At 40.9% G+C, this 13747-nt stretch overlaps 1 protein-coding gene across 9 annotated transcripts in view; it reads left to right on the forward strand.

Annotated features, from left to right (window-relative positions):
- Positions 1–13747, forward strand: part of LRRC2 (leucine rich repeat containing 2) — a 435439-nt gene that overhangs the window by 148417 nt on the left and 273275 nt on the right. For all 9 annotated transcript variants that reach the window (XM_075599516.1, XM_075599535.1, XM_075599497.1 and 6 more), the window contains one exon: positions 1995–2202. In XM_075599516.1, coding sequence (XP_075455631.1) covers positions 1995–2202 — 208 coding nt within the window. The remainder of the gene's footprint in view (positions 1–1994; positions 2203–13747) is intronic.

The following is a 13747-nucleotide window of genomic DNA, read 5'->3' on the forward strand; positions in this document are numbered from 1 at the left end:
TATATGCTTGTGACCCAGCGCCACAGATATAACGCTTCCTTCCTGTTCTATTTCTGACCCCGGGGGGTCAGAGTTATATCACAGGCTGCGGGTCTTTTTCTTGATTAGCGCTACCTTTCTTTTGTCTAGTGCTTATATTACTAAACTAACATTTATTTTTACAGTTTACAGATAACGCTGCTGGAGACACTTCTTGGGGGTTCACTAAATGGCTCCCCATTGACTGTTGGCTGACAGTTCTGTGGGAAATATCATATAACCAGAAAGTCACTAGATACAATTGGTGCACTGCTAGAGTGAGGGCAGGGCTCAAAATGGGATGTGCCAGAGTCGGTTTCAGAAAAGGAAGGGGATGTGACTTTGTAAATGGTTGCTATGGAAACAAAAATGCTTAATACATTATAATATAGATATAAGATAGACAAAAAAAGAGATCTGCAGGTTTTTAAAAACTGCCTGTTTTCCTCCCTTAGTAGAGAGGGAGCTAATAAGTTTTGAAAGGGACAGCTCCTCTGTTTCCTAACCCAGGCACTACATCCTCCCCTGACATAAAGGCTTATAATATAATTTCTAAAGTCCATAGAGCTAGTAGGTAAGAGGGGACTGTACCCAGGCCCCTGACTCCCAAACCCACTCGCTCTGCAAGCACCCACCATGGCAACAACCCTCAGCCTAGTACATCCAGTGCCCTGGTCGCACCTCCCCAGCTCTTGCTTGTTGCTTAACCCCTGAAGCCCCAGCTACATCATGGTGCAGGTGGGAGCTGCAGGCACTGGGCCAAGCGACAACAATGCTGGTGCCCCACCTAGCCTGTACAGGAAAGGTGTATTTTTCCTCTGAATGCTGGCTGCCATTCAAACCCTGGTGCAGAGGGGAATTGCTGCAGGGGGGACCTACATCCCTATTGAACCCCCAAATATGACTAATAGTGGTTGTGGGCTTTAACGCAAAAAAAAATGTATAATTAAAAAAAAAAAAAAAAAAAAAAACAAGTACAGTATTACAGTACATTACAAATACATATTAACCATATTGATTGTCACTGTGGCTATCTAGGCCTAACCACCCACCCTGGGGAAACTACCACCATCACTTACACCTCCACCCCCAACAGGAGTACCGCTGCCTCATATAAATGGGTTATGGTCCATTAGCCAAATGTGTGTAATAGGACTTTTGCTAATTGAAAAGCATAAAAATGCATTCAATAAAATATCAATTACAAAAAATAACAACATCAAGCCACTAAACCCATTGATTGTCACTATGGCTACTTAAACCCTCAACAGGGGCCTAGATAGCCCCATTGGCAATCAATGTACATCTTACATACATAAAAGTATTACTTACTCCTGCCAGGATGAAGGCTGTCCTCATCCTCAAGTGCACCCGCCGATGCCAAACCATAAAAATAAAAGCAGGAAGTGTAGTTTTATATTTATAGTAACCCCTTTGTAGACATCTAGTCACTAAAACCCATGACTAGTTGACCTGTTGGCTAGTTGATATGTTATCATCTATTTCGGATTGCTTTAGCTTATCTTGCCTAGGTATATAATGGTCAGTATATTGGCCATATATACATAGAAAAGATAAGGCTAATGCCAGCCTGCAGTTCATAAATTATTTGTATTATTGCTGACGTTTAGCCAATGGAGAGCATGCAGTTTTTTTTACAAAATAGAAGTAGAGAACAACAGAGAAGCTTACAATGTTTATATTGTGCATTGAAGGAGTCTGTATAAAGTCACTAATTACTGATACTGAAGGATAACCTCCCACTTAAGAGGGTTAGGTAATAATCAAACCACGAAACAACTCATACTGCATATGTATGATGGTTGTAAATATAGAATTTGGGGCTTCGTTTTTTAAGACCACTTTCCGAGATAGAATTAAAAACAGGAAGAGGTGTTGGCAATGTAGCCTCGCGTATACAATTATAGGTTTATTGGGTGAATACTAAATCTTTCCTCTTCTTTGGATATTTGCAGGATAAAGCAGGAATGGAGTTTTATGCTAGAATGCAGACATAAAGGAGTACCACAATCGGTGTACTTAAAGAATGGTTTTGTAGACACTGAAGTAAATATCTTGGAAAGGATTGAAAGGAACTCTCATATTGCTAAAAATGTTCCTACCCCAATGAAGAAACCTGAAACAGATGCATTTATTTTTGAGCTTTATGGAGAGCACTGGGAGGTAAGTCTGATGTATTCAAGTTTCTGTTATCATTATGGTGATTAGGAATGCTATGGTTCTTTGTGAATATAAAAAAAAACAGATAGAAATATTATTGAAACTAAGAATTCAGCTGGAAATGATTCCTGGCCTTTCTGCTCTGGAAAGCTATTCTTTGGGGTTTATTTATTAAGGCATGAAAGGTGTGATTCTGGGGTATAAAACATATACCTAATGTTAGTAGAAAAAAATAAAAAATGCAATAAAAATACACTTGATTCTGGCTGCTCACATCTCATAGCTTTTGCACTAAATAGATTTTTAAAGGTAATGAGTAAGGACCTGTGGTAAAAGAGCAGACATTGGGCAAAATGACAGCAAAGTAAAGGCAATTTTGAGATGACATATGCATTATAATATATATATATATGTAAATGGTTTAGCCTATCCCATCGCCTCTCTTGCATTCCCAGTAAAATCAACCCCACACTGATGAGACCCATAAAGGTCGAAACAGCTGTCTGTGGGTGGTTTTCTGGGTATGCACTTAACCCTGGCTGTGCTCAAAGCTGTGACCATGCAGCAAGCTTAAGCCTATAGGGAACCATGTTAAAATGGTTATTGAGGCAAAAAGTGACACTGTGTGCTCATTTGCATGTCATTTCCCAGAATCCCTTGCTGCAGTGGAAGTGCTGTATGCTGGGTGATATATATATATATATATATATATATATATATATATATATATATATATATATATAGAATCCAATGCACAGCCGGCACACCATATGCAAGTAAATAAGTTTTGGTGCTTATCCCATAAAGCAATAACAGACCATACGATACCGGTTGCAACACGACATCAAGGGACAGCATGCAGGTAAGTAAATCATGAATTTTCTATATTTGATAGGAAAAAAGAGGATACCGGCGCCACAATGAATAAATAATGGAAAGTCCAAACCATAAGGTGTATAGTCCAAATGGAGTCCTAATACAACTGGTGATGAAGGAATCTCACATCAACGGAGTGCAATATGTGGGAAAAAGAAAAAAAACAAATTATGCAGTATGCCAATCACTGATAGCTAAAATAATGATAGACTAACAACACAAGACAAACAAGACAAACAAACAAACGAAAACACACTAGCAAGGCTGAAGAATAAAACAAAGCTAATTTATTAATACTGGATACTAGGAGGGTTATAGATATAACACGCATCCGGAGGGGTAAAAGTGAAACCCTACTCACAAGATGCTGGACAAATACAGGCAACAAGCTGGAATCGTGCTGGTGAGCTTCCAAGATGGCGACCGGAGCGCTCTCACTGGCGTCCCCATGTGACAGGGGTAGAAGGGGAGTCACACGGATAACGAGATTTCCGGGCGGATGTGACGTCGCGCCACACGATACTCCCAACGCTGATGTTCCTCCTTCACTCCTCTTCCACGGCTACAACACGGCTCCACTTGCTGAACTGCAATGTCCTCCACGGGCCAGACAAGGCTCTAAAAACACTCAAATACTTCCCGATGCGTTTCGTGCGCATGCGCGCACTTCTTCAAGGGATGTGCCTACCCCTTAGACTCGATGGTATAAATACTGTCAGTCCTTAACTCCAATTGGTTAATTAGTGATTACAATAATTTTAACCCCATGTTGGACATATTCAGGGTGGCACATAAATGGGCCAATGCTAGACAGAAATGACAAACTTACATACACAAATACACATAACAACATTAATACATTAATCCGTAAAATCACATAAAAGGGTTAAAAAAGAAATAAATAAATAATGAGAAGCATATTCAATGCATTGGATCAAAGAAAGGCTTTTAGTTCAAAATCTATATTCATCCCTCTTGGGGAGAGGGTTTTTAATTCATAGATCCAGTATGCTTCACGCATACTGGCCTGCTGTAATCTACTCCCACCTCTTGGATTAGCATCAACTAACTCAATAGCCTGACAACGTAGACCCTTAGGGTTTTTGTCATGACACAAAAGAAAATGATGCGTGACACTATGTGTCACCAAACCCTTTTTAATATTATAAATGTGCTCGTAAATGCGTCTCTGGAAGGTTCTCCCTGTTCTGCCTACATACTGCAAGCCACAAGGGCATTGCAGTAGGTACTGTATATAACAAACATTGAATGGCAGTTGATAAATGTTTTAATGGGGTAACTCCTAGAGGTGACATTAGATGTGAAATGTCTGGCATTTTTACTATAAGAGCAAGCTATACACTTCACACAGGTAAAAAAACCTTTTAAGCTCCCTAATTGTCTCTGTTTTTGTTGTTTGACCGGACAGCTAGGAGCTAACTTGGATTTTAGGTTATTAGCCTTAGAAAATATGATGTTAGGTTTTTTGGGGAGAATATCCACTAAAACATCATCTTGCAACAAAATGGGCCACTATTTATTTATAATTTGTATTATTTTGGGCGCCATCTCATTATATTGGGTGATAAAAGCAACCTGCTTATTACACCTTTCTAGTGTGTCCTTTCTCTTATCATTATATTGGAGTAAAGTGTCCCTATGCATATTATTAACTTGATTAAAAGCTTCATCTAAAAGAGTCTCTGAATATTTTCTACTAATAAACTTATTTTTTAAGTCTTCCGCTTGTGTCCTAAAGGTCTCTTTACGTTTAAGACGTACTAGTTGACCCTTTGGAATGTTTCGCAGCCACTGTGGATTATGCTGGCTGTCTGCACGCACATAGTTATTAGCCTGTACTGGCTTAAAAAAGGTCTTAGTATGCAGTATTTCATTTTTGACATATATGTGAAGATCCAAAAAATCAATGTGCTCAGTGCTAAAATTACAAGTGAATTTAAGATTAAGATGGTTGTGATTTAAATACGTGCAAAAATTATCCAGTGAGTCTTGAGTGCCCGACCACACAAAAACCACATCGTCAATGTAGCGCCGCCAGAGCACCAGGTTTGCTCCTAGAGGACAATTGTTCCAAATGAACTCCTCTTCCCAACTGTCCATAAACAAGTTGGTGTAACTAGATGCAAACCTCGTGCCCATTGCGGTACCACATTTCTGTATAAAATACTGTGAATTAAAAGTGAAATAATTGTGCATCAAAATAAACCAAATACTATCAACCAAAAAAATCCTTTTAATAAGTGAATGATTACTAGAATTCTGCAACTTGCGAGACACGGCTTGGCAGCCTTGATGATGGTCGATTACAGTGTATAATGACGTTACATCGGCCATGGCCAGTATATAACCAGGCTGCCATTTAAGATCTTTCAAAATTTGTAATATATATGTCGTGTCTCGCAAATAGGATCTAACGCCAGTGACTAAAGGTTGAAGGTGATGATCAATAAATTGGGAAAGGTTGGAGGTGAGAGAAGAAATACCAGAAATAATAGGTCTACCAGGGGGTGAGGTCAAATTTTTATGTATTTTGGGTATAAAATAAAATAACGGTGTACGGGGAAACGAAACGGACAAAAAATTAAACTCATCTTCACATATAGTCCCACTATCTAAGCCAGTAGTCAGCAATTCTCCAAATTCGGCCTTGAATTGAACTAAAGGGTCACCAGTAAGGGGAAGGTATGTGGTCTTGTCACCCAATAATCTCATGGACTCCTGTATATATAGTCTTTGTCCATCACCACAATACCCCCACCCTTATCTGCCGATTTAATGACAATAGAGTCATTCTTCTCCAAACCTTGAACTGCCTCCTTTTCTTGAACATTAAAATTATCCTTTTTAATTTTGTAAGTTCTGCATGAATTCTCCAGATCCATACTGACCATCTCAACAAAGGAGCTCACCAGATGCCCTTGGGCAAACTTAGGGTAAAAAGTGGATGTTTTCTTAAAGATCCTTTCTTGAGGTTCAACCGTGCTGCGTACCTCTCTGGTTGGACTTATTTGGTTGGATATAGCATCCCGGGCAAAATATTTTTTCAGGGCAAGTTTGCGGGCGAATTTGTGGACATCTATAAATAAATTGAAACTATTTGGCCCACAGACCGGAGCAAATTTAAGACCCTTATTAAGTGCCAGACATTTCACATCTAATGTCACCTCTAGGAGTTACCCCATTAAAACATTTATCAACTGCCATTCAATGTTTGTTATATACCTACTGCAATGCCCTTGTGGCTTGCAGTATGTAGGCAGTACAGGGAGAACCTTCCAGAGACGCATTTACGAGCACATTTATAATATTAAAAAGAGGTTGATGTCTCGCATCATTTTCTTTTGTGTCATGACAAAAACCCTAAGGGTCTACGTTGTCAGGCTATTGAGTTAGTTGATGCTAATCTAAGAAGTGGGAGTAGATTACAGCAGGCCAGTATGCGTGAAGCATACTGGATCTATGAATTAAAAACCCTCTCCCCAAGAGGGATGAATATAGATTTTGAACTAAAAGCCTTTCTTTGATCCAATGCATTGAATATGCTTCTCATTATTTATTTATTTCTTTTTTAACCCTTTTATGTGATTTTACGGATTAATGTATTAATGTTGTTATGTGTATTTTTGTATGTAAGTTTGTCATTTCTGTCTAGCATTGGCCCATTTATATGCCACCCTGAATATGTCCAACATGGGGTTAAAATTATTGTAATCACTAATTAACCAATTGGAGTTAAGGACTGACAGTATTTATACCATCGAGTCTAAGGGGTAGGCACATCCCTTGAAGAAGTGCGCGCATGCGCACGAAACGCGTCGGGAAGTATTTGAGTGTTTTTAGAGCCTTGTCTGGCCCGTGGAGGACATTGCAGTTCAGCAAGTGGAGCCGTGTTGTAGCCGTGGAAGAGGAGTGAAGGAGGAACATCAGCGTTGGGAGTATCGTGTGGCGCGACGTCACATCCGCCCGGAAATCCCGTTATCCGTGAGGTTATAGGTGCCACCTTGAGAAAGGTCCCACTGGGGGACCGAAACGTCAGTTTTTGTGTCTTCTATCAAATATAGAAAATTCATGATTTACTTACCTGCGTGCTGTCCCTTGATGTCGTGTTGCAACCGGTATCGTATGGTCTATATATGTATATATATATATATATATATATATATATATATATATATATATATATATATACATTGTGGCAGGATGGCCGTGGTAAGTGAGGAGACAACACGACTTTTCTGATGAAATAGTGCTGGTGGATTTACAGTAGAGGCAACGTTTATTCTAACATTTGCCGTAAACTAGCCGGGTTACATTCTGAGTATGTGCTGGGTATGTGCTGGGTATGTTCTGGGCTAGTTTGAGGCACGTTTAAGGCATTTCTGCATTGACTAACGACCCATAGGATTAACACAGCAGGGATCCCTGGCATTCCAATTCAGTTTGAATGGGACTGCCAGGGACCCCCGCTGTTAATCTGATAGGCCATTAATCAATGCAGAAATGCTGGGGCTAGTTTAAGGAAGGTTTAAGGCATGTATTCAGAATGTACCTGGGTGTTTCCTGGGTTTTTTGGGGAATTGCCACTGGTTTTTGTTCGAATAAGAGTTGCCTCTACTGTATTTTTCCAAAAAAAGGTAACTAAAACAATGGGTACACTGTCTCTTTAAATTAAACGTAAACAAAAAACCTAACCCCGGTCGGGGCACTGACTAAACAAAAGTGCAGGCTAACTACCTGGCTGGCTAGCTAACCTAGTCCAGCCCAACAATAGCAGTTGGCTCCTTACCTGGGAGCTTTATTCCCCCCTTGGGCAGCTTGTGTCTGTCAACACTCCTCTGTCTTCTCTCTGTGCCTCAGAGAGAGACTGCCGCCCCAGAGGCATTTCCTCTTCCTGTTTTTAAAGCAGGTGAAGGAGCTTAATTCAAATCACCTGTGGTCTGCTTGACAAGCTGAGTTAACCCCTCGTTTACTGGATAGCATGCATACTGCCATCGCCTATTCACATACACGGAGTCAATGACCCTGTCACATATCCCCCTTCCCAGCGTAACGTTACCGAGTGGAGCGGCCCATGCACCGAGACTGTTCACCCTAGAGAGTGCATCAGCATTACCGTGCAGTATGCCTGGCCGATGTTGGATCGTAAAGTTAAAAGGTTGCAACGACAGGAACCAACGAGTAACTCTCGAGTTCTTTTCTTTATTTCTGTGCAACTGTAGTGGTGCGTGATCTGTTACGAGTGTAAAAGACTGCCTAAAAGGTAATATTTCAATGTGTCTGTTGCCCACTTTACGGCCAAACACTCTTTTTCCACTGTGGCATATCTTTGTTCGCGGGGACACAATTTGCGACTTAAATAGAGGACCGGGTGTTCCTCTTCTCCTACAAACTGGGACAGTACTGCTCCGAGACCTACTTCGGAGGCGTCCGTTTGTAGAAAAAACTCCTTAGTAAAATCCGGGGCTACCAAGACTGGGTGACTACAGAGCGTTGTGCGTAGGTCTACAAATGCGGTCTCCGCATTACTGTTCCATTTTACAACATCAGGTGCCTTTGCCTTTACTAGATCTGAAAGCTGTGCAGCCCGGGTTGCAAAATGGGGTATAAATCACCTGTAGTAACCTACAATGCCTAGAAACGTCCTAACCTGGACGGGACGGGGCCAACTCTCAATGGCTTCAACTTTATTGAGCTGGGATTTTACTGTCCCCCTTCCCACAACATAGCCAAGATATTTTGCCTCTGCTAGGCCAACTGAACAATTAGCTGGATTGGCTGTAAGACCCGCCTCCCGAAAGGTTCTTAACACTGCCTCAACCTTTTCTAGATGTGAGTCCCAATCTGGACTATGAATTACCACATCGTCTAAGTACGCTGAGGCGTAGTTCGAGTGTGGGTGTAACAATTTATTCATCAACCTTTGGAAGGTTGCAGGCGCCCCATGAAGACCAAAGGGTAAAACAGTATACTGAAATAGACCATCAAGTGTGGAGAATGCCGTTTTTTCTTTTGCTGACCTTGTTAAGGGAATTTGCCAATAACCCTTTGTAAGATCTAAAGTGGTTAGAAAACGAGCCCTCGCCAACTTCTCAATTAACTCGTCTACCCGTGGCATAGGATAGGCATCAAACTTCGAGACTTCATTTACTTTTCTAAAGTCGTTACAGAACCGTATTGTCCCATCTGGCTTAGGTACAAGACAATAGGGCTGGACCATTGACTATGGGACTCCTCAATTATGCCTAGATCTAGCATTTTCTTTACCTCTGACTGAATAGCCCCTCTTCTAGCTTCTGGGATTCTATAAGGTCTTATCTTAATGACTACCCCTGGCTTGGTGACGATATCATGAGAAATCATCCTAGTTTTCCCTGGTATGCTGGAAAAGACATCTCTGTTCCTTTTTACCAAATCTACAGCTTCTCTGTGTTGTTCAGGCGTAAGTTCTGCCGATATTTGAACAAGTGGTTCCTCCCCTTTCCTGGATTTGTTAGCTACTACCGACAGACATACCTCTCTATCCTTCCAGGATTTTAATAAATTTATGTGATAGATTTGCTCTACTTTATTCCTCCGGTCTGGCTGTCGAATTTTATAATTCACCGGGCCGACCTGTTCTAGAACCTCATATGGCCCCTGCCAATGTGATAATATCTTGCTTTCGGCCGTGGGAACAAGGACCATTACTCGGTCCCCTGGTCGGAAGTTGCGAACCGTAGCCTGTCTGTTGTAAAGGTTCCGTTGGGCCCTCTGTGCCTCTTCTAGATGCTGTCTGACTATGGGGGTAATATGCGCAATACGGTCTTTCAAATCTTCCACAAATTGGATGACATTTTTCCCTGGCACAGCTTGTTGCTCCCACTCTTCTTTGAGGCTATCCAGAATCCCACTTCTGACACCACGTGTGGCAGGATGGCCATGGTAAGTGAGGAGACAACACGACTTTTCTGATGAAATAGTGCTGGTGGATTTATTTGTCCAAAAAAAGGTAACTAAAACAATGGGGACACTGTCCTTTTAAATTAAACGTAAACAAAAAACCTAACCCCGGTCGGGGCACTGACTAAACAAAAGTGCAGGCTAACTACAGTACCTGGCTGGCTAGCTAACCTAGTCCAGCCCAACAATAGCAGTTGGCTCCTTACCTGGGAGCTTTATTCCCCCCTTGGGACAGGATCAATCTGGGCAGCTTGTGTCTGTCAACGCTCCTCTGTCTTCTCTCTGTGCCTCAGAGAGAGACTGCCGCCCCAGAGGCATTTCCTCTTCTTGTTTTTAAAGCAGGTGAAGGAGCTTAATTCAAATCACCTGTGGTCTGCTTGACAAGCTGAGTTAACCCCTCGTTTACTGGATAGCATGCATACTGCCATCGCCTATTCACATACACGGAGTCAATGACCCTGTCACAACATACATACATATACACATACCGTATATATACACACACACAAATATATATATGCATTAAACGCGGAACAAGAGACGTCCTGTCGGGGAACATTTCTCTGACTCTGGCCATAAAATGAATGATCTGAAGGTGACCATACTGAAAGATAATCTTACAACATCGAAAGAAAGACGGTTGCATGAATACAAATTTATGAAACTGTTTGGGACACTGACCGGTGGCCTAAACCGAACCGAGACCGCAGTTTCACTACACAAGAGAACTCTTACCATGAGTGCTGAATCCCATGTCTATAAATACTGCTCTATATGAATTCACACACACCTGTCTCTTACACATACACATGTACATTGTAATTCTATCCCTATATACCAATAGGGGCTACATAGTATTCACACACATTTATAGTAATGCAAATAAAAGAGAATATATTTGACGCCTAAAATTATAATAAAAAAGTCCTGGTGTATTGTGGTAAATGTCACACAGGTGTATTATACTACCAGTTGTTAGGTTGAAGACGAATGTCCTAGTTTATCCAATCGAATTTCAATGTGGATAAATTCCCAGTGCATGAAATGAAAGAAAAATCACATACTGTATGGTATAATTTTGTTTGATATAAAATTAGCACAAAGTATGGAGCTAGAAGATAGCTTCACAGGAAATAGTTGAAAATAAACAGGTGAGTGGAAAAGGGAAAGTGCATTTATTAAAAATCAAGTACTGTATAAAAAACACAAATGTTGTAACAATAAGAGAGACCACAATAATCTAAATCATATTGATAATTTTCAATGGCAATCTGCTTCAATGGATGAATGCCCTACTTACTAGACGTAGGTGGGGTATGTGCGATGGATAATTGGAGAGTAACCCCTCTCATGTGGCAGAATCGCCCGTTGTCTCTGTGGTGAGCCGCGTCTCAGACCAGCTGATGGTGTCCTGGTTGTAGATCTCACCAACGCAGCTTGAGGGTGTGTGCGTGCACTGTTGCTTCCTACTGCCTCCTATGATATCCGCAGATTCTCCTCTCAAATCTCACGAGGGGTGATAAAAGCTGATCCGGTTTAAGGGAATCAGCTGGAGGCTTAGTATGTCCCAGCTTCAATGAGCTGCGTCAATGGGGATTCACAGTGCCAAACGGAATAACTAAAATTAGTTAGATACACATACAGTGAGATAAAAACATAATAACAGTCAGATAAAAAAAAACAAGAGTCATTGAAATAACAGACCCTCGCAAGCATCACCAGATTGACAGGAACCCTGCAAGAAAGCCCAGCGGGGCTAATGGCAATAGGTAGATATAGTTCCACAATTACAGCAGCGTTAAGAATTTTTGCATATAGTTTTATCAATTCCTTTTTTAACCGAATCCTAGTATTCCAATACAATACCATCTGCCAAAAATACACAAAACCTTATCGGACCCTCCTGGGTGTCTGATAATCTCGAATATTAAGACTCACTTGAAATACTTCCCAGAATTTGGATATTTTTCTTAAAAAATATGTGTATATATTGCCTTCTTAAACAAAGGACTCAACCTCTATTTTGAATGTTTTTAAGGAGGTCTAGTGGGAGCCTGGGTACCGTTGGGTCACATGTGACATTCAGCATCCCCCAAACAAAGGGGATAGAATCAATTGAACAATTTTTGGTACAAGATTCTACATTACATCCTTCTAATTCTCATTTCATTGTTGAATTTTATCAAGTTTATATCATTTCATAACTACTTTCTCTTCTTGGATCAATTTTACCTTCAAAATTTGCAGTACAGTGATGGTTACATGCATTTCCCCCAGCTATGCTGATTTGTATATGGGGGCATGGGAGCAATGCTCTATATGGCAAAATAATCAGATAATAGTCTGGAAGCGTTTTATTGATGATATTCACTTGGTGTGGAATATATTAATAACAATAGTAATTTGATGTTTACCTCTCAAAATCATCTACGGACTGCTGACACTATAAATGTTCCCTTCATAACTAAGTATATCTATCAAGGAAATGTCATCAGACATATTGTCCGTAAACACTGGAGCATTCAGGACAATGACCCAGTGTTGGGTTCTAAACGGTCTAAACTGTCTGTCTGGCCTCAAACTCTCATTTGCCCCCTTTAATATAGGCCCCAAATTGCTTCAGGCTCCAAAATTCACCTGGCTACCTACTAAACCTTCTGGTAATTTTTCATGTGGCACATGTTTAGCTGATAAATATTTACACACACATTGTAATACATTTTCTTCCTCTATTTCCTCTTATAAATACACTAGTAAGGATTGTATATCTTGTTCAACAACATATACTGTATTTGGAAAGTGCCTTAACTTTATCTCCTCCCCTTCTATCTATTGGGAGAACATGGATACCTTTTATATTGAAGAAAAGATAGATCCTGGCCATGAAATGCCTTAACATGCCCTGAGACACTAGGTTTGTCTAAGCCAATTCAAATTTTTTGTACAGTCTTTTTCTAAGAGTCCTAATCAGCCAGGTGGAGTCGAGCTGATTGCCTGTGTGCAATTAACCAGCACACTGCTGGATTTAGAGGCAGTTTCTCTCAAACAGTGATAAGTCCCTGTTACAGTGGGTAGTGGCCCTTGGGTGGATTGTTAGGCCTCTCAGATGGATGGCAGGGGAGGGTGGATTAACCCCTTAATTACTATAGCAGTTATTAATCGCTAAGGTGATTAAGAGGTTAGGGGCCATTAGATTGTATTTTTTCATGTACTCTTGCTGGCAACAGATGACATGGACCTGGAATATGCTGACGTGGATGCCCATCATGATGGCAGGGTAAGTTGAAAGTTTCATTTACTTTATTTATGCTGGCTGGCTAATGTTTGCTTTTAGAATGGACAAATGAGCTATTATCCATATCTTGATAATAGTTATTTTGCCCATTACTGTACTGTATGTGTTGGGGGATAGGAGGGAGTTAGGGTAGAGGAGGTGGGTATTAGTGTTGTTGTGTTTTTACATGTTTATTGTGGGTTGCGAGGATGGATGAAGTTGGCATTTGGCCCTTGGTGGGTGTTTATACCTTCTGAGTGGGTAGCGAGAGGGGTTAATACATTCATTACCTTAGTGATATTAAAAGCAAAGGTAATGAAGGGGTTAACTCCACCCGCATCTCCCCTACAAGGCCTAAACACCACCAAGGGACCAAGGGCCAAATACCACCTCCACCCACCCCCGCTATCCACAACAAAACATGGCACTGGTTGTTAA

This window comes from Ascaphus truei, chromosome 1 (genome assembly GCF_040206685.1).
Source record: "Ascaphus truei isolate aAscTru1 chromosome 1, aAscTru1.hap1, whole genome shotgun sequence".
Taxonomy (NCBI): domain Eukaryota; kingdom Metazoa; phylum Chordata; class Amphibia; order Anura; family Ascaphidae; genus Ascaphus; species Ascaphus truei.